This window comes from Haemaphysalis longicornis, unplaced genomic scaffold, assembly GCF_048455015.1.
Source record: "Haemaphysalis longicornis isolate Haplotype H1 unplaced genomic scaffold, Haemaphysalis longicornis Haplotype H1 scaffold_8, whole genome shotgun sequence".
Classification (NCBI taxonomy): domain Eukaryota; kingdom Metazoa; phylum Arthropoda; class Arachnida; order Ixodida; family Ixodidae; genus Haemaphysalis; species Haemaphysalis longicornis.
Genome location: NW_027526445.1, coordinates 49676931 through 49689541, shown reverse-complemented (window position 1 = coordinate 49689541; position 12611 = coordinate 49676931). Strand labels below are relative to the sequence as shown.

Genomic DNA, 12611 nt, shown 5'->3' with positions numbered 1-12611 from the left:
ATGCTGTAATGGTCGGCTCCATATTAATTTTGATTAGCTAGGGATATTTAATGTGCGCCAAAACCTCGACACACAGGCATTTTTACTTTTTGCGGCCTCCTGAAAGGCGGCCACAATGGCAAAATTGAACCCAATTCTTGGGTTCTGCAGCCCAACGCTTTAGCCACTAAGCCACCGCGGTGGGATGACATGTTCAGATTGCTCTCAAACCATACTACAAGCACCACTCAGACTGTTTGCTACTGGACGCATTTGGTCAAACGGGTAACAACATGGCAGGCAAGTCGACAGTAACAAAGTTCGGTGACAGAACTCGTTTGCTCCCCCTCTGATGAAGCCCCCTTCGTTCCATGTTCGCAAGGACCGAAAAAAAGAAAAAGAAAGAGGGAGGAAGTGCAAAAAGCTTGGACAGCTTCCAAAGTACACTCCTCCTGAAAAACCCAGATGTGGGTCTCAAAAGAGAAGGGTTGCTACAACGCACTTTTTCAAAACATCTTGACACATTCACATAGCTCGAGCTGGCATTGTTATCTGCTCAACAACAATGAAAATGTCCCAGCTAATTGCAAACGTACCCATGAGTGTAGTAGACATCACGGATACATTTGTAAGAGAGTTCGTTCTCATCACCTCCTGTTTTCCCTGTTTCTATCTTTTTTTACCCAACCCCAAACAGTTCTATGCCTCTGGACATGACGTACAACTTTAGTGCTCAATTATGGTTCCCTTGACTCATAAGCTCAGCTCTCACCTGCACATTATACTGGGAAAGTTTAGCAGCAAACACTTCTTGGCTGTTGCTTGTAGGGTGCAAGCAACCCGCTTCCCAGCTGTGGAATTATTCCCAAACCGAAGCCCTTGGATTCCAGGCGTCCCCTTGGAGGCGTCATGGTACAGTAATACCCTCTATAGAATGTTCTCCCTTCCTTTTTTTGCCAACACTCAGACGCAATGACAAAAATAAAGTTGGCTTTCCTGCAAGGCATCTACAATCTGCTGGTATGCATCTCTTAAGCCAGCTTGTCCGCACTGCACCTTAGCTACTCAAGAAACTGAGCGTGCAAAAGATGTGCCTGGAGCTAACAAACACATAACTCTGGGGTGAAGGAACAAATTGTGGGAGCAATTAACCTGGCTGCCCATAGCAACGTCACTTTTTCCCCCTTCTGCAGAGTCTAGACGGTGGAGAAGTCCCGCCCCAGCATAAAACAGAGAGACTCAGGTTGGTGGCAGCAATCAGTCCCTCTGACCTGAGATTCTCGAGGCTGAACTCCTTCTCGAGGAACTGGATGAAGTGCTCCCTGCCCGCGGGGTCCCGCAGCAGCTCCTGCAGCGAGTTCTTCCACCGACGCACCCGGCGCGGAGGAACGTTGGTCCTGGGAGCACCGGGAGGAGTTAGCCACAAGGCACGACTGGCTAAACACCCTTTCTTTCACCCCGACACACACCCTCACCCCAACTTGTGTGGGAGTGGATCTCCTCAAAAAGAGAAGGGGTTATTAGGGTAAGCTCACATCAGTGGAGCAGAGAGAACAAGAACAAGGCAGCAACGAGAATGCAATGAGAAGGCGCAGTCCAAGAGACAGAGGCATGCTTCAGCCGGAAAGGGGGAGAGGAGGAGGTGGAGGAGACAGGAGGAGCAGTACGCACGTCTGCTTCTCCATCTCCCAGAACTCGGTGTTGTCTGCGATCCAAGGGTTGGAAGGCTCGAGCAGCGTGCAGAAGCTGTCGTACTCTATGTGCCTCTCGTAGTACGATCTGTACCTGCAACGACCACAGGAAACAGAAAGGCATTGGGGCAGCGTAACCACTGCAGCAGCCGCAGTGTCGTCCTTTAGTGCCCCTTTAGAACACACTTGAACTGGCAGGTGGTGGGTGCAGTACACACGAGATTGTCATTGACATTCCTCACAATTTCTTTTGTAAGCGGGCAGCAAAGGAGCAGCAGAGCATGTGCACGTACCGTATTTTCGCACATATAGCCCGCCTCTGCATATAATCCGCTCCCCCACTTTCAGCCCACCGGAAAAGCAAAAAATCCTCGCGTATTGCCCGCACATTTGATACAAGAAAGGCTGCACCAAAGCTACTGCTCAAGCAACACATCACATACTGTGTAGACAGAAAAAGTGTCTGTTTAGCAAGTAGAATACTGACTGCAAGGCAAAAGCCCCAAACTGCTCTCGCTAGAGCTATTACTTGAGTCGCATTCATTACTGTTGTACACAAGGTCATCTTCACGGCACAACGCGCAGTGCAGCTTCAAGGCACAACACGCATTGCCGTGAAGCTGCACTAAAAAAAAAACCCCGCGTATTTTTCGAACCCCCCCTTTGCCACTGAAATTTTCGCATTTTCGGTGCAGGTTATACGCATGGAAATACGGTATTTCCACAATGCAGCTATGTCCGGAAAATTGTGCCATCTGTGTTTGGGGAAGTATATTACTACCAGCAGTTTTTGGTGGTGCTGCATGAAATGCAACATTAAAATCAGACAACTTGTTGCACCGTTAGCTTTAAAGTCAGATGTCTTATTTCGAAGTTTATTGTTCTATACCCTAGAACATTAGGTGAGAACTAATGAGCCAACGGCAAAAACATTGTGCATTTTGTCAGCCCTCATTTTGCAAAACCGTCTCGGATAACAAGCATGAACCATTTACTGCCATGATATACTTCAGCGGTAGTCCTCATACTGAATTCAGGCCCTAGCCAGTTATTTTCTTTCAAGCTTTTGCATTTGGGCCAGCACTGAAACTCTCTGTTTTTGAAAGTGGGAAATTGTACTTCATCACACACAGAAAAGAAATGGTGCACGTTCAACTTTTCCTTCCTGTTTTTTCTGCTAATGACTTTTAAAAATACTCTCTTCTGCACTGTACAATAGCCATAATTATGGCTATTGTGGCTCCTCTAAGCCATAATAGGTTGCCATTGACTCGGTGCGATCCCTAATACCACAAGAGGGCATTGCTGGCAACACCAACAGCTAGGAACCAGTGAACCAGTTTATCCTAGACAGCATTATTTCAGCCTAGTTGAATCAGCACCGAAAATGTGCAACAAAGCCAAACCCAGAAATAAGAATATTCAAACGCTGAGAAAACATCATTGTTTATAGATGTTGTAACTAAATAATGAAAATAAAAACAAGGGCTATAACAATAAAAATACAGCCCATTAATTTTCTTTGTTGTCATCAAGCCAAGATAAAAATTTCCAAAGTGCATTCACAGTGAATGCATCTGAATCCACTGTGCAACAAAGTCAGTGTGGCTTCTGAATGCTAAAAGGATAGTAGCTTTGTTTTTCTTCTCTCATTGTACTCTAGACAAAAACACTTGTTACACTTTGCTATCTAGTGCGCTGCACACAACCAACCTACATGAATTCGGTGCACGAGTCCTGGGGGAGGGGGGGATCTGAAAGGGGAGTCACACTCACAATTCCAGAGCTGCGGTGATCTTCACGTTCCCGCCATCGAGCCTACCCTTGAGCGTTTCCACCTGGTCAAGAGCAGGGGGAAATGGAAAAAGTGCAAGGGTGAATTTAATATACACAGTTAACGCTTTCAAGATCAAGTGCACACTATCAAATATACATTCGTCAAATGCAGTGTCAAATATGTCATGAACGGTCTACACTGTACTGTTGATGGCACGTATTTCACAGGGGCATCCCTACAGCAATGGACTGTATGAAACTTCAATTTCCTTTAGAAAATCTGGCTAACATATTGGAGCTGTCAGTCATCAATGATGACGTAGAACAATGATTACGCCTTTAGACAAATCAACATTAAATAGGACTTTGTGTTTTATGAGATACAAAAAAAAAACAGCTTCTTTCCATTTGAAAGTGCCGTTTCAAATAAAACATTCAGTTTCTGGTGAAATGTCCTTGCAAACAGGGACGAAGCAAGGAATGTGCACTTGCCTCCTTTTTGAGAACATCCAGCGGTGTGTTGATTTCGCCTTCCGAGACGCTAGGACTGATGCGTCCACCAGGTACTGCACACTGCAAGTGCTGGGACACAGGAAAGAAAGGGCACAACACACTTGCAATTTGACCTAGGTCACATTACGCTACATATTGTTAGGAATCATTTTACCCCTTTAACATTTATTTATGCATCGTTTCCCACTATTACTTTCTAACTGCAACGATTTTGAAGCGATAAACCATTTTCTTCCCCACAGTTGTAAAATGGAGCAGACAGCTGCTGCACAAATTTATGTTAAATTTCTATACCCCTGTCAATCCGAAAATCCTAGTGAGTACTACATGGTTTATATAGTTTCACCTTTTTGAAGTATTACTGAAGTATTACAATTTTCACAATGGCATCCAATGAAATTTATGAGCGAACTCTGTACTTTTCTTGCTTTATTGACCTCCAGAGCTTGGCCCCCTGTACAAAAGTAAGAAGAGACACCCCACCAGCTTGCCTAACCGTTAAAGGGGACCTGCAACACTTCCGATAAACTCTTTCACCCTTTCCTTCGTGTCTGGAAGCATTGTGGAAGCTGTAGCTATCACCAGCATGGAGCGGCACTGAGTGATTTGCTCAACACAGCAGAACCATCTGCCTTCCGTTTCTGCTTTGCTTTGTGGCTGTTTTCTAAAGAGGTCATCAAATGTGCCTAATGCTGCACCAGAAAAGAAGTAGCCAGTAGCTGCTACACTGCTGTAATGACATCATTCAAGCGTTCGAAGAACGCCAAGACTCGGGAAAAAGAGAAAAATCTTTTAAATAGGCTTCCAAGTTACCTGATTGGCATGGAGGAGTAATTTCGGGCTCAGGTACTTTGTGACTGCCTATTCTAAGCACTGGATGTGTTGGTTGACAACGTTCCGAAAGCACTTGGAAAAAAGTTGAAAAAAAAAAGTGTTGCAGGGTCCCTTCAACCGAATCCCTACACAACATCCCAAACATGCTCAAGGAGCCCCCACCACACAGGGCTCGCCCCAGATTGAACAACACATCTGTTTGCAGAAAAAACATTTAAAGAAACGCCCTCGCGTGGCTTTCCATTACAGAGTTCAGCGGACCTGAAAAGGGAAGTGCGGAAGGAACGATTGGCCACTCACCTTTGTGCTTTTGATTGGTTTGTTCATGCGGCAGGCCTTCTTAATGTCGATTTCCGTAGTATTTACACAGCCCGGCTGTGAGAGACGACCGAGAAGAAAGACAACAGTGGTTTGTGAGAATTGTTGCAACACTTTTTTTTGTTGGAAGTGCATGCATGCAATGCGTGTATACAAAGTTACGCTCAGCCTGGGTGAAATCGGCCGCATCATTGAACGCCTGAGGGAGTTTATCTGCCACGTGGTAAACATGTTCCAGGACCCAGTTAATGTGCTACCCCTAGCACTCAACGTCAGTTGAAAGAGCTGATGTATCAGGATAGAGGGCACAATGGGTGCCAACTCACCACTGGCCTATGTACATCCCAGAAAGCCCTCTCTTGGCTGTCCAGCACTTTTCTTTCTAGCTTGTCCCTTTTCTTGTCAACCCTGGGCAGGAGATGAGAGGCAGCGAATAAAGATGCGCACTGTTAACGCAAAAACAGCACCCAGAATCAGCAACGTCAATTTCGCCTGCGCTTCACTGGTTGCCATGCTTTCACCCGAACCAGCCAGCAATTTGAATGCACCTTGCCGATGTCCTCTCAGCAAGCCCTTCTGAGTGCTTTAGGATGTTACATGGAACAGGTGACCAAAAAGGAGGGTGCTAGAATAAATTGTCGCAATCTGTGGAGAAACACTCGAACATCAGATGCAGAGAAAAATAGGAAAATGAAGAGCACAAAAGCATTACCAATTAATGATTGAGCATCTAGGATCACAGTTCAGTGGCAAATGACAGAACTAGTGTAGTAAACCTATGGAAAAAACTAAGGTCACTGCTCAAAAGCACGAGGACCACCAATTCAGGGTTCACTGTACAGTTTTCTTTAAGATTGCTGCCAGGAGGGCCACCCATTTTTTACACGAATAAGCGGCCCACATCTTATAATTTCAAACCTCTGCTCCCGCAGAGAGCTCACAAACCCTGCTAGCTAATGAAGAAAGTCATCCCTGCCAACCCAAATGTGGCACGTGCCCCTCTGCACAGTGACAGGAAGGGCCCACACTTCCTGTCAGCACCTTTGCAGCACCGTAACATGGTCGGGCACCACTTACAAGGCACATGGATTCTGGCACACTGACTAATCTCTGAATAAAGCCAGCACAGTGGCTAAGCAGACGGGTGATCCCTTTTGTTCACTTGAAAAGCATGCCACAGTGGCCCCACAAAGTTATCCCGGCACACACATGGCGAAAATTTCAATTCAGAGATTTCTGCCTCATTAAACCAAACAGGCCCTCATCAGCTCGTGCAAACTACCAACTGGCTTCGTTTCGTGTTCACATGCGATGCCTCTCTCTCCGAATCATCTCTGAAATGCATTAGTAGGCTTCTGACCAGGCATGCACAAGAAGAAGAAGAAGAGGACAGTGATGCACGACCAGAGGAGGAGGAGGAGGCAGCGCCACGTGGGTACTCACTTGGCCTGCGCCTCAGCCTGCATGAAGATGAACTCCCACTTGCGGGAGAACATCTTCTGCAGCCGGGCCAGGTTCTCGGCCTCGTAGTCGGCCAGCTCCAGGCGGGCCTTGTTCTGCATCGTTCGCTTGCACAGGTACACGGCTGCACGGGGGGGATGAGAAAGGGGGCAGGGGGCATTAACAAGCGAGCGCTGCAAAGGACACTGTCGTGAGAGCGATTCCTTTACAGCACCTGGGAACCCCAGTGGGGCCTCTCAACAGTCTGACCAAGGAATTGCATCCTGGTATTTCACTTCGTAAAGAAATGCCAGCTGTTCAGGAAATGCACTAAAAGCTCGTTAATTAGAAATCGGTTAATTCGAACTCACGCCCTGGTCCCAGCACAGCCCTGTATATTTCAATGGGGGGAAAACTCCCGATAATTCAAACGCGCCGGTACCCAGAACGGTTCATTCGAACTGGAATTCCCTGGTTTTCATCGCTCCTCGCAGAAGAAGTCGGCCCGAGTGATTACAATGGGTTGCAAATCCATACCAAACCGAATTTACTACAGCTGCAAAACAATGAAGCAGAAAAACAACAGCATCGCGAGCGCTACGCTCCTGCAACAGCTTATTTTGATTCTACAGAGGGCACCACACCACTGTAATGGCTGCTTTGGTGCATGACATTATCATTTGCGAAACACTATTTATGAAATCACCTGCCAAAATGTGTAGTAGAACCTAATTCGCAATATTGAGTCCAAAGGTAGCTTCTTTGTGTTCTGCCCGCGCAGTGTGGCACGATTTCCATTCATCCTAGCGCCCGCCCGCTAATTTGAACTCTGCTTAATTCGAACAATTTTTTGGTCCCCTTCGAGTTCGAGTTAACGAGCTTTTACTGTACTGCCACTCGCTGACGTCCTCTCGAGCCACAGGCGAATCAGTGAATGGCAGCACTGCTTCAGTGCTCCCGTCTCAGCCATTTTCAAGCATTGCACAAGCAGGTGGAATGAGGGCACAGTCTAGGTAACCACTTCAAATTGTGTGACGGGGAAAAGTTGCACTTTATGAGCATCAGAGGCATCAAGTCTGTTTTGGGTGAAATCATATTTGCCATTGGGCCACCCTACGCACTTGTCGTGAACTTCATTCACCTCGTGTTTGCAGTAATTAAAGGGGCCATGCAGACAAAATACAAGTTTGTTTTGTTCGAAAGATTTAGTGTTTTGTAGTGCCCCCAGAGCTTGTCCAGCACCAAACGGTGCTTTATTCACTGAGAAATTAAACAATTTAGGCCATAATTTTGATTCCCCCATTGAATAGTGTGTTTCTTGACGTCTGCGATGACGTATCCAGGGAGAGTACTGAAGCAAACGTAAGTATGTGGACTAAAGCTGCAGCAAACTGTGGAACGCTTTGTTTGCTGTCAGTCCTCCTAGATGGAGCCACTATACAGCTCAGGACCGCTGTCCACCCTTGCTTTGTTTTTGACCAGATTTGTGCCTGGGTAATGATTGTCACGGTTGATATTACTCGTTTCATGAAACATTGGGTATGCTCAACAAACAAACTCACAGAAGACAATGTCGCTTATGCCAGTCGGCCAGTGTAGGCCCAGTGTGCCGGATGGCTGTGCAGCTACAACCGGCATGGAGTGTGCAGTACAACGCACTGTAACTTCCATTGTTCCTCTCACCATTCTTACTGCCATACAATCAATTTGCATTACATTTATACGAAAATAGCTTGTTCTGCAAGCTTACAAGCATGCCTAACTTGTGTTTGCTTTTGCCGGCCTCAGCCAATCGCACAGCTGTGCATATTACGTCACAGGTTCTAGTGTGGGAAATGACCTAGTGAGTCACATGCTCTTTTAGGACCGAAGCACGTTAGGGGCTCGGGCTGTTGGCGTCTCATGTCGTCACGGTAAATCAAGTTGTCACATGATGGCCAAAAAACAAGTGTATAATGAGTAAAACCGGTTCAAAATAAACTAATATGATTTAAACTGATTTAAAATGTAGAAATAACCAAGATTTAATTGCATTACTAACAGAAATTTACTAAATTGAGTCTCGAAATTGGCTCCAACCACCAGGTTTTCCCCTGTAAAGCATACTTCTTTGCATGCTGCGGCGCGTGACACGAAGATAACTTGTGGCCAGTCTGTCCCTCATTTAATTGCTTAAATCCAGTTCGACGCAAGAGAGGGCACCCCCGCCTCGGAAAGTATGCGATTGCTCCTCACACGGTGCTTCTTTAGCGCCAAATCAGCGCGCACCGTTTGCCGCTAAAGAAACTTACAATCTTTCAATACACTTATACACTGCATGCCTCGCCCCTCCCCAGGTTTCACGTCAGTGGAGATGGCCCAGGAATTTTTTCCCTCATTATACATCTTATTTGAGTGAAGTTAGCGTTAACAGTTGTATAAGTGTTATTCTAACGAGGTAATGTTTCGAATGAACCAAACTTGCATTTCGTCTGCATGGCCCCTTCACACAGAGGTGCAGGGCTTTACAAGAGCAGGCCTAGTAAGAAGAGGATTTATGAAAGTCGAGCCCACTTAAAACAGGTTAGTTAATTGTGGGCGGGGCTTACCGTAGTCAGTATTTTCAGGCTCCCAGCAATTTGAGGGCCAGAAGTAAGGCGTCTGCAACAACAAACAACAGAGACCGGTATCAGCAATGGGAATCGCAGCACTGCACAACCAAGCCTGCAGCTGCTGGTACACCTGCACTGCTGCATCGCACAGTATAACAGCCAAGCTAGCACTTTGGGCAGTTCAGGCAATGCTGCCCTCAGTTGGATGGGGAAATTATAGACTTATGCATTGCACTAAACTAAATCTAAGCCCGCAGATGTGTTTCGTTCACTGAAATTGTACAGGCAAGGTAGGATAATGCAGAAGCATTACACGAGAGTGGGCAAAATCTACCCCTTCATTTCACAAATGTTCTGTGCAGTGTGCAATTGATAACTAGTCCCTTTCACTTCAAACCTCCACTCATCCAGAACATTCAAGAGCTGAAATGGTGAGAATGCCACTATGGAAACTTGCGTAAAACAAAACTGCCTGCAAAAGCCATAACTAGAGAAAATGTTACAAGCACCAAATGTGCCAACAGCCTTACACGGGATGCTGAACAAAGGCATTACAACGGGCAACTGGGGTGCAATAAATCTGTGGCCTTGGCCCTCCAAGGTTACACATGTTCGTCACCTTAGAGCTTGAACGAATGAAATTGACGGTGGATTGACAGCTACTGTGGCTAACAAGACTTGTTCGAAGTTAGCACTTCAGTTTTGCCGAATTTTATGCTCTCTTTGTCGTTGTTGCGATCAGTATTGCCTGCAAAATTGCCGTCTAAACTCAAAATTTCCCATTGTTCACCACAGATACTTTGTTCACATTCACTGAATTTCGATTCAACCGGTTCATTGATCATTTCAAGCCTTTTCTTTTGTATGCAGTGCCAAAAGCGAGGGGCCTGGAGGAGGCCGAGCTTTATCTCCAAATTAAAATTTCCACGACATCAACATCATATCCACATGGAAAGGCAGGAACTGCTACATTGCTAAATTAAACAGATTTCCTTAAATAAAGCTTGTGGTCCCGGTTCTATGTTGGCAAAACAAACACCATCATAGAGATAGTTTGCAGTGTTGCCTTTTCTGAAGCAAAAAAAAAAAAAATGTTTGGCATTATCGCCTGCCAACCTGCACATCCTCAGAAATTTTACTGAATGAAGCTGTTGGCCCAAGTGTGTGCAAGTTACTTGGTTACGGAAAAAATCCACATGGAAAGGAAAAGGACAAACTAAAATCAAGGTTCTACGTGCCAAGACAGCCCCTGGCTAAGCACCGGTTTTGGCCACTTTGGGCTCTACTTTCAACCACGCACTGAAACGTTCTGCCGGCCCATCATCACCTGGAAGCGGTAGAAGGTGCCGTCTGCCTTGACGGTGAGCACGTGGTCATCGATGGGGAAGAAGTAGCCGTGGGAGGCCATCAGGTGCGCCAGGTGCAGGGCCTCTGCTGCAGGGGAGGCATCCATCCGTTCATCCATTCATTCATTCAATCAGGGGGAGGATGAGGAGGGAGGAGAGAGGCACCACTCAACCCTCACACACAAACGGTACGGACAGTTTTTACATTACCAAGCCGTCAAGTGTCAAGACCATTTCTGCGAAATTTGTGCCCTAGACTTTGCAACATTCAGTCCTGTCCATCGTTGCTCAGTGTTCGTGAGTGCTGAAGGAAACATACCAACAGGCATCAAGTGACCCACCAGAAATGTTTGGTGCAGCACACTGAAGGAAATCCCCCTGAACAATGTCGCTACTTCCTGTGTGGGCAAAAAGCTGTCCATTGCCACTCCCCCCATCTGCCCAATCAGAGCTAGTACTTCAGGAAATTTCACATAGGAGGAGGTGAGGGGCACAGAGAACAGAATAGTACTGGCAGGAGTGGTAGCCATCCTGAATTAGATTTCATTTGATTATTTTATGCACAACTGAAAATTGATCACTCCCAATTGCCCCAAAAGTACTCAAAGGTCTCCAGGAATAGTTAGGATAATTTTATGTAAATGTGTAAGGCGAGGATTGGCAAATTAAAGGCCTTCCTTTTTCCCCGAGTGAAACCTTGTGTCAAGAGAAAGGTGAAATGTTAAACAACATAAGAAAAAATGCCATAGCAATGCCTGACCCCTATCAGGTCTGGCACTTTGTGCATTTTCGTATTTCCACTTTCTCCTCATTCAACATGCCAGAGGCAGAGGGCAAGTGCAGAGCCCGTCTCTCGAAGCAAGATATAGGATACCTCATGGGTAGGGCACCTAGGACCTAGGTGTCCAAGAATCTAGGACACATCTGTTGCAATGTAGAGACTCAAGAGAGGCAAGAAAAAAGACTGCAACACTGCTTACAGCTCGGTTGAGTCATCGTTGAACCAGGAACGACAATAAAAGTGGGAAATAGTAAACTGGCCAGACACAGTGCGAACACGCATCAGCCACAATGCGCACACCATAGAGTTTCTTACAATATAGCTAGAGGGGAAACTGGCGCTGCGATCGTACGCCTCAATGGGCGTGATGGGTAGTTGTGGATTTGGATTGGCGCTTGATGGCTCGTGGAACTTACTATGGATTGAAGGCAGTTTCGTTTTCGTTTTGTATTTGCATGAGCGCATTTTCCTAGGCGGGGTGTTGGGAGGAGTGATCAAAAATACGTTTCTCCTTGAACTGAATGCCTCGCGTGCACTGACGCCGCCCTGAGTGGAATGTTTTACAACCAGAGTTGCGAATTGGGTGGGTTATCAATGCATTGCCACACAGCGAGCATGAAAACACAAATGACGGCGCTCTGTGCGGCGAAGTTGTCTGCTAATTAGGAGTTGCGGCGCTGCTCATTCGACGGAGCAATGTATTGTCAAAGGTGACGACAGTTGCGAATCGCTTGGAACAGCCACACCTTTCGTGCGAACGCCGGCTCCTACGGCGTCGAACAGCAGCACCGGCGGCTGATAGGAACGCAGCTTGATGGATGTCACTAATTCACGCAAGAATAACTTCTCCAAAGGTAATCTTTTTCTTTTTTCTTATGAGCACAAAAATTCTCTCACTATTACAAACCACCAGCGCCGAAACTTTTACAAGTAGTTGTTAAAGAAGTCCGCGTCGTGCTGTATTTGGCAGAAAATGGCAAACCTGCTCCACAAACCTTCTCAACTCCGCGTCTGCTTTTTATTTAAACGCGCCGTTTTATTTCGTACAAAACCGGTTTTTCGTCACTAACTTTTTTGTTCTCCATGTAATTTGTAAACGGAGAACCGAGCAATAAAAGCTTTTTTGTCAAAAAACACAATTTGCGCAGCCATAAGCTCGTTTTGATCCTACGCAATCCGGTTCCAAAACTACCCATCATTCCCATTGAAGCGTAAGCGCCGCTGCCATGTTCGCGTTGACACTAGCGCCAGTTTCCCCTCTAGTTATTTGTATGAAACTCTATGGCGCACACAGCCCTGCTCAGAGCATACAGAGATATGCGAACCTAGAAAACGAAGAAAG

At 46.2% G+C, this 12611-nt stretch overlaps 1 protein-coding gene across 4 annotated transcripts in view; it reads right to left on the bottom strand.

Annotated features, from left to right (window-relative positions):
* The window catches only part of Rsg7 (Regulator of G-protein signaling 7), a 92993-nt gene that overhangs the window by 26590 nt on the left and 53792 nt on the right, over positions 1–12611 (bottom strand). For 3 of the 4 annotated variants that reach the window (XM_077682035.1, XM_077682039.1, XM_077682036.1), the window contains exons 4-12: positions 10470–10576; positions 9140–9191; positions 6555–6696; positions 5438–5519; positions 5094–5168; positions 3939–4028; positions 3447–3508; positions 1651–1764; positions 1251–1376 (exon numbers count right to left, since the gene is read on the bottom strand). In XM_077682035.1, coding sequence (XP_077538161.1) covers positions 1251–1376; positions 1651–1764; positions 3447–3508; positions 3939–4028; positions 5094–5168; positions 5438–5519; positions 6555–6696; positions 9140–9191; positions 10470–10576 — 850 coding nt within the window. The remainder of the gene's footprint in view (positions 1–1250; positions 1377–1650; positions 1765–3446; positions 3509–3938; positions 4029–5093; positions 5169–5437; positions 5520–6554; positions 6697–9139; positions 9192–10469; positions 10577–12611) is intronic. The other variant, XM_077682038.1, reaches the window with a different exon arrangement.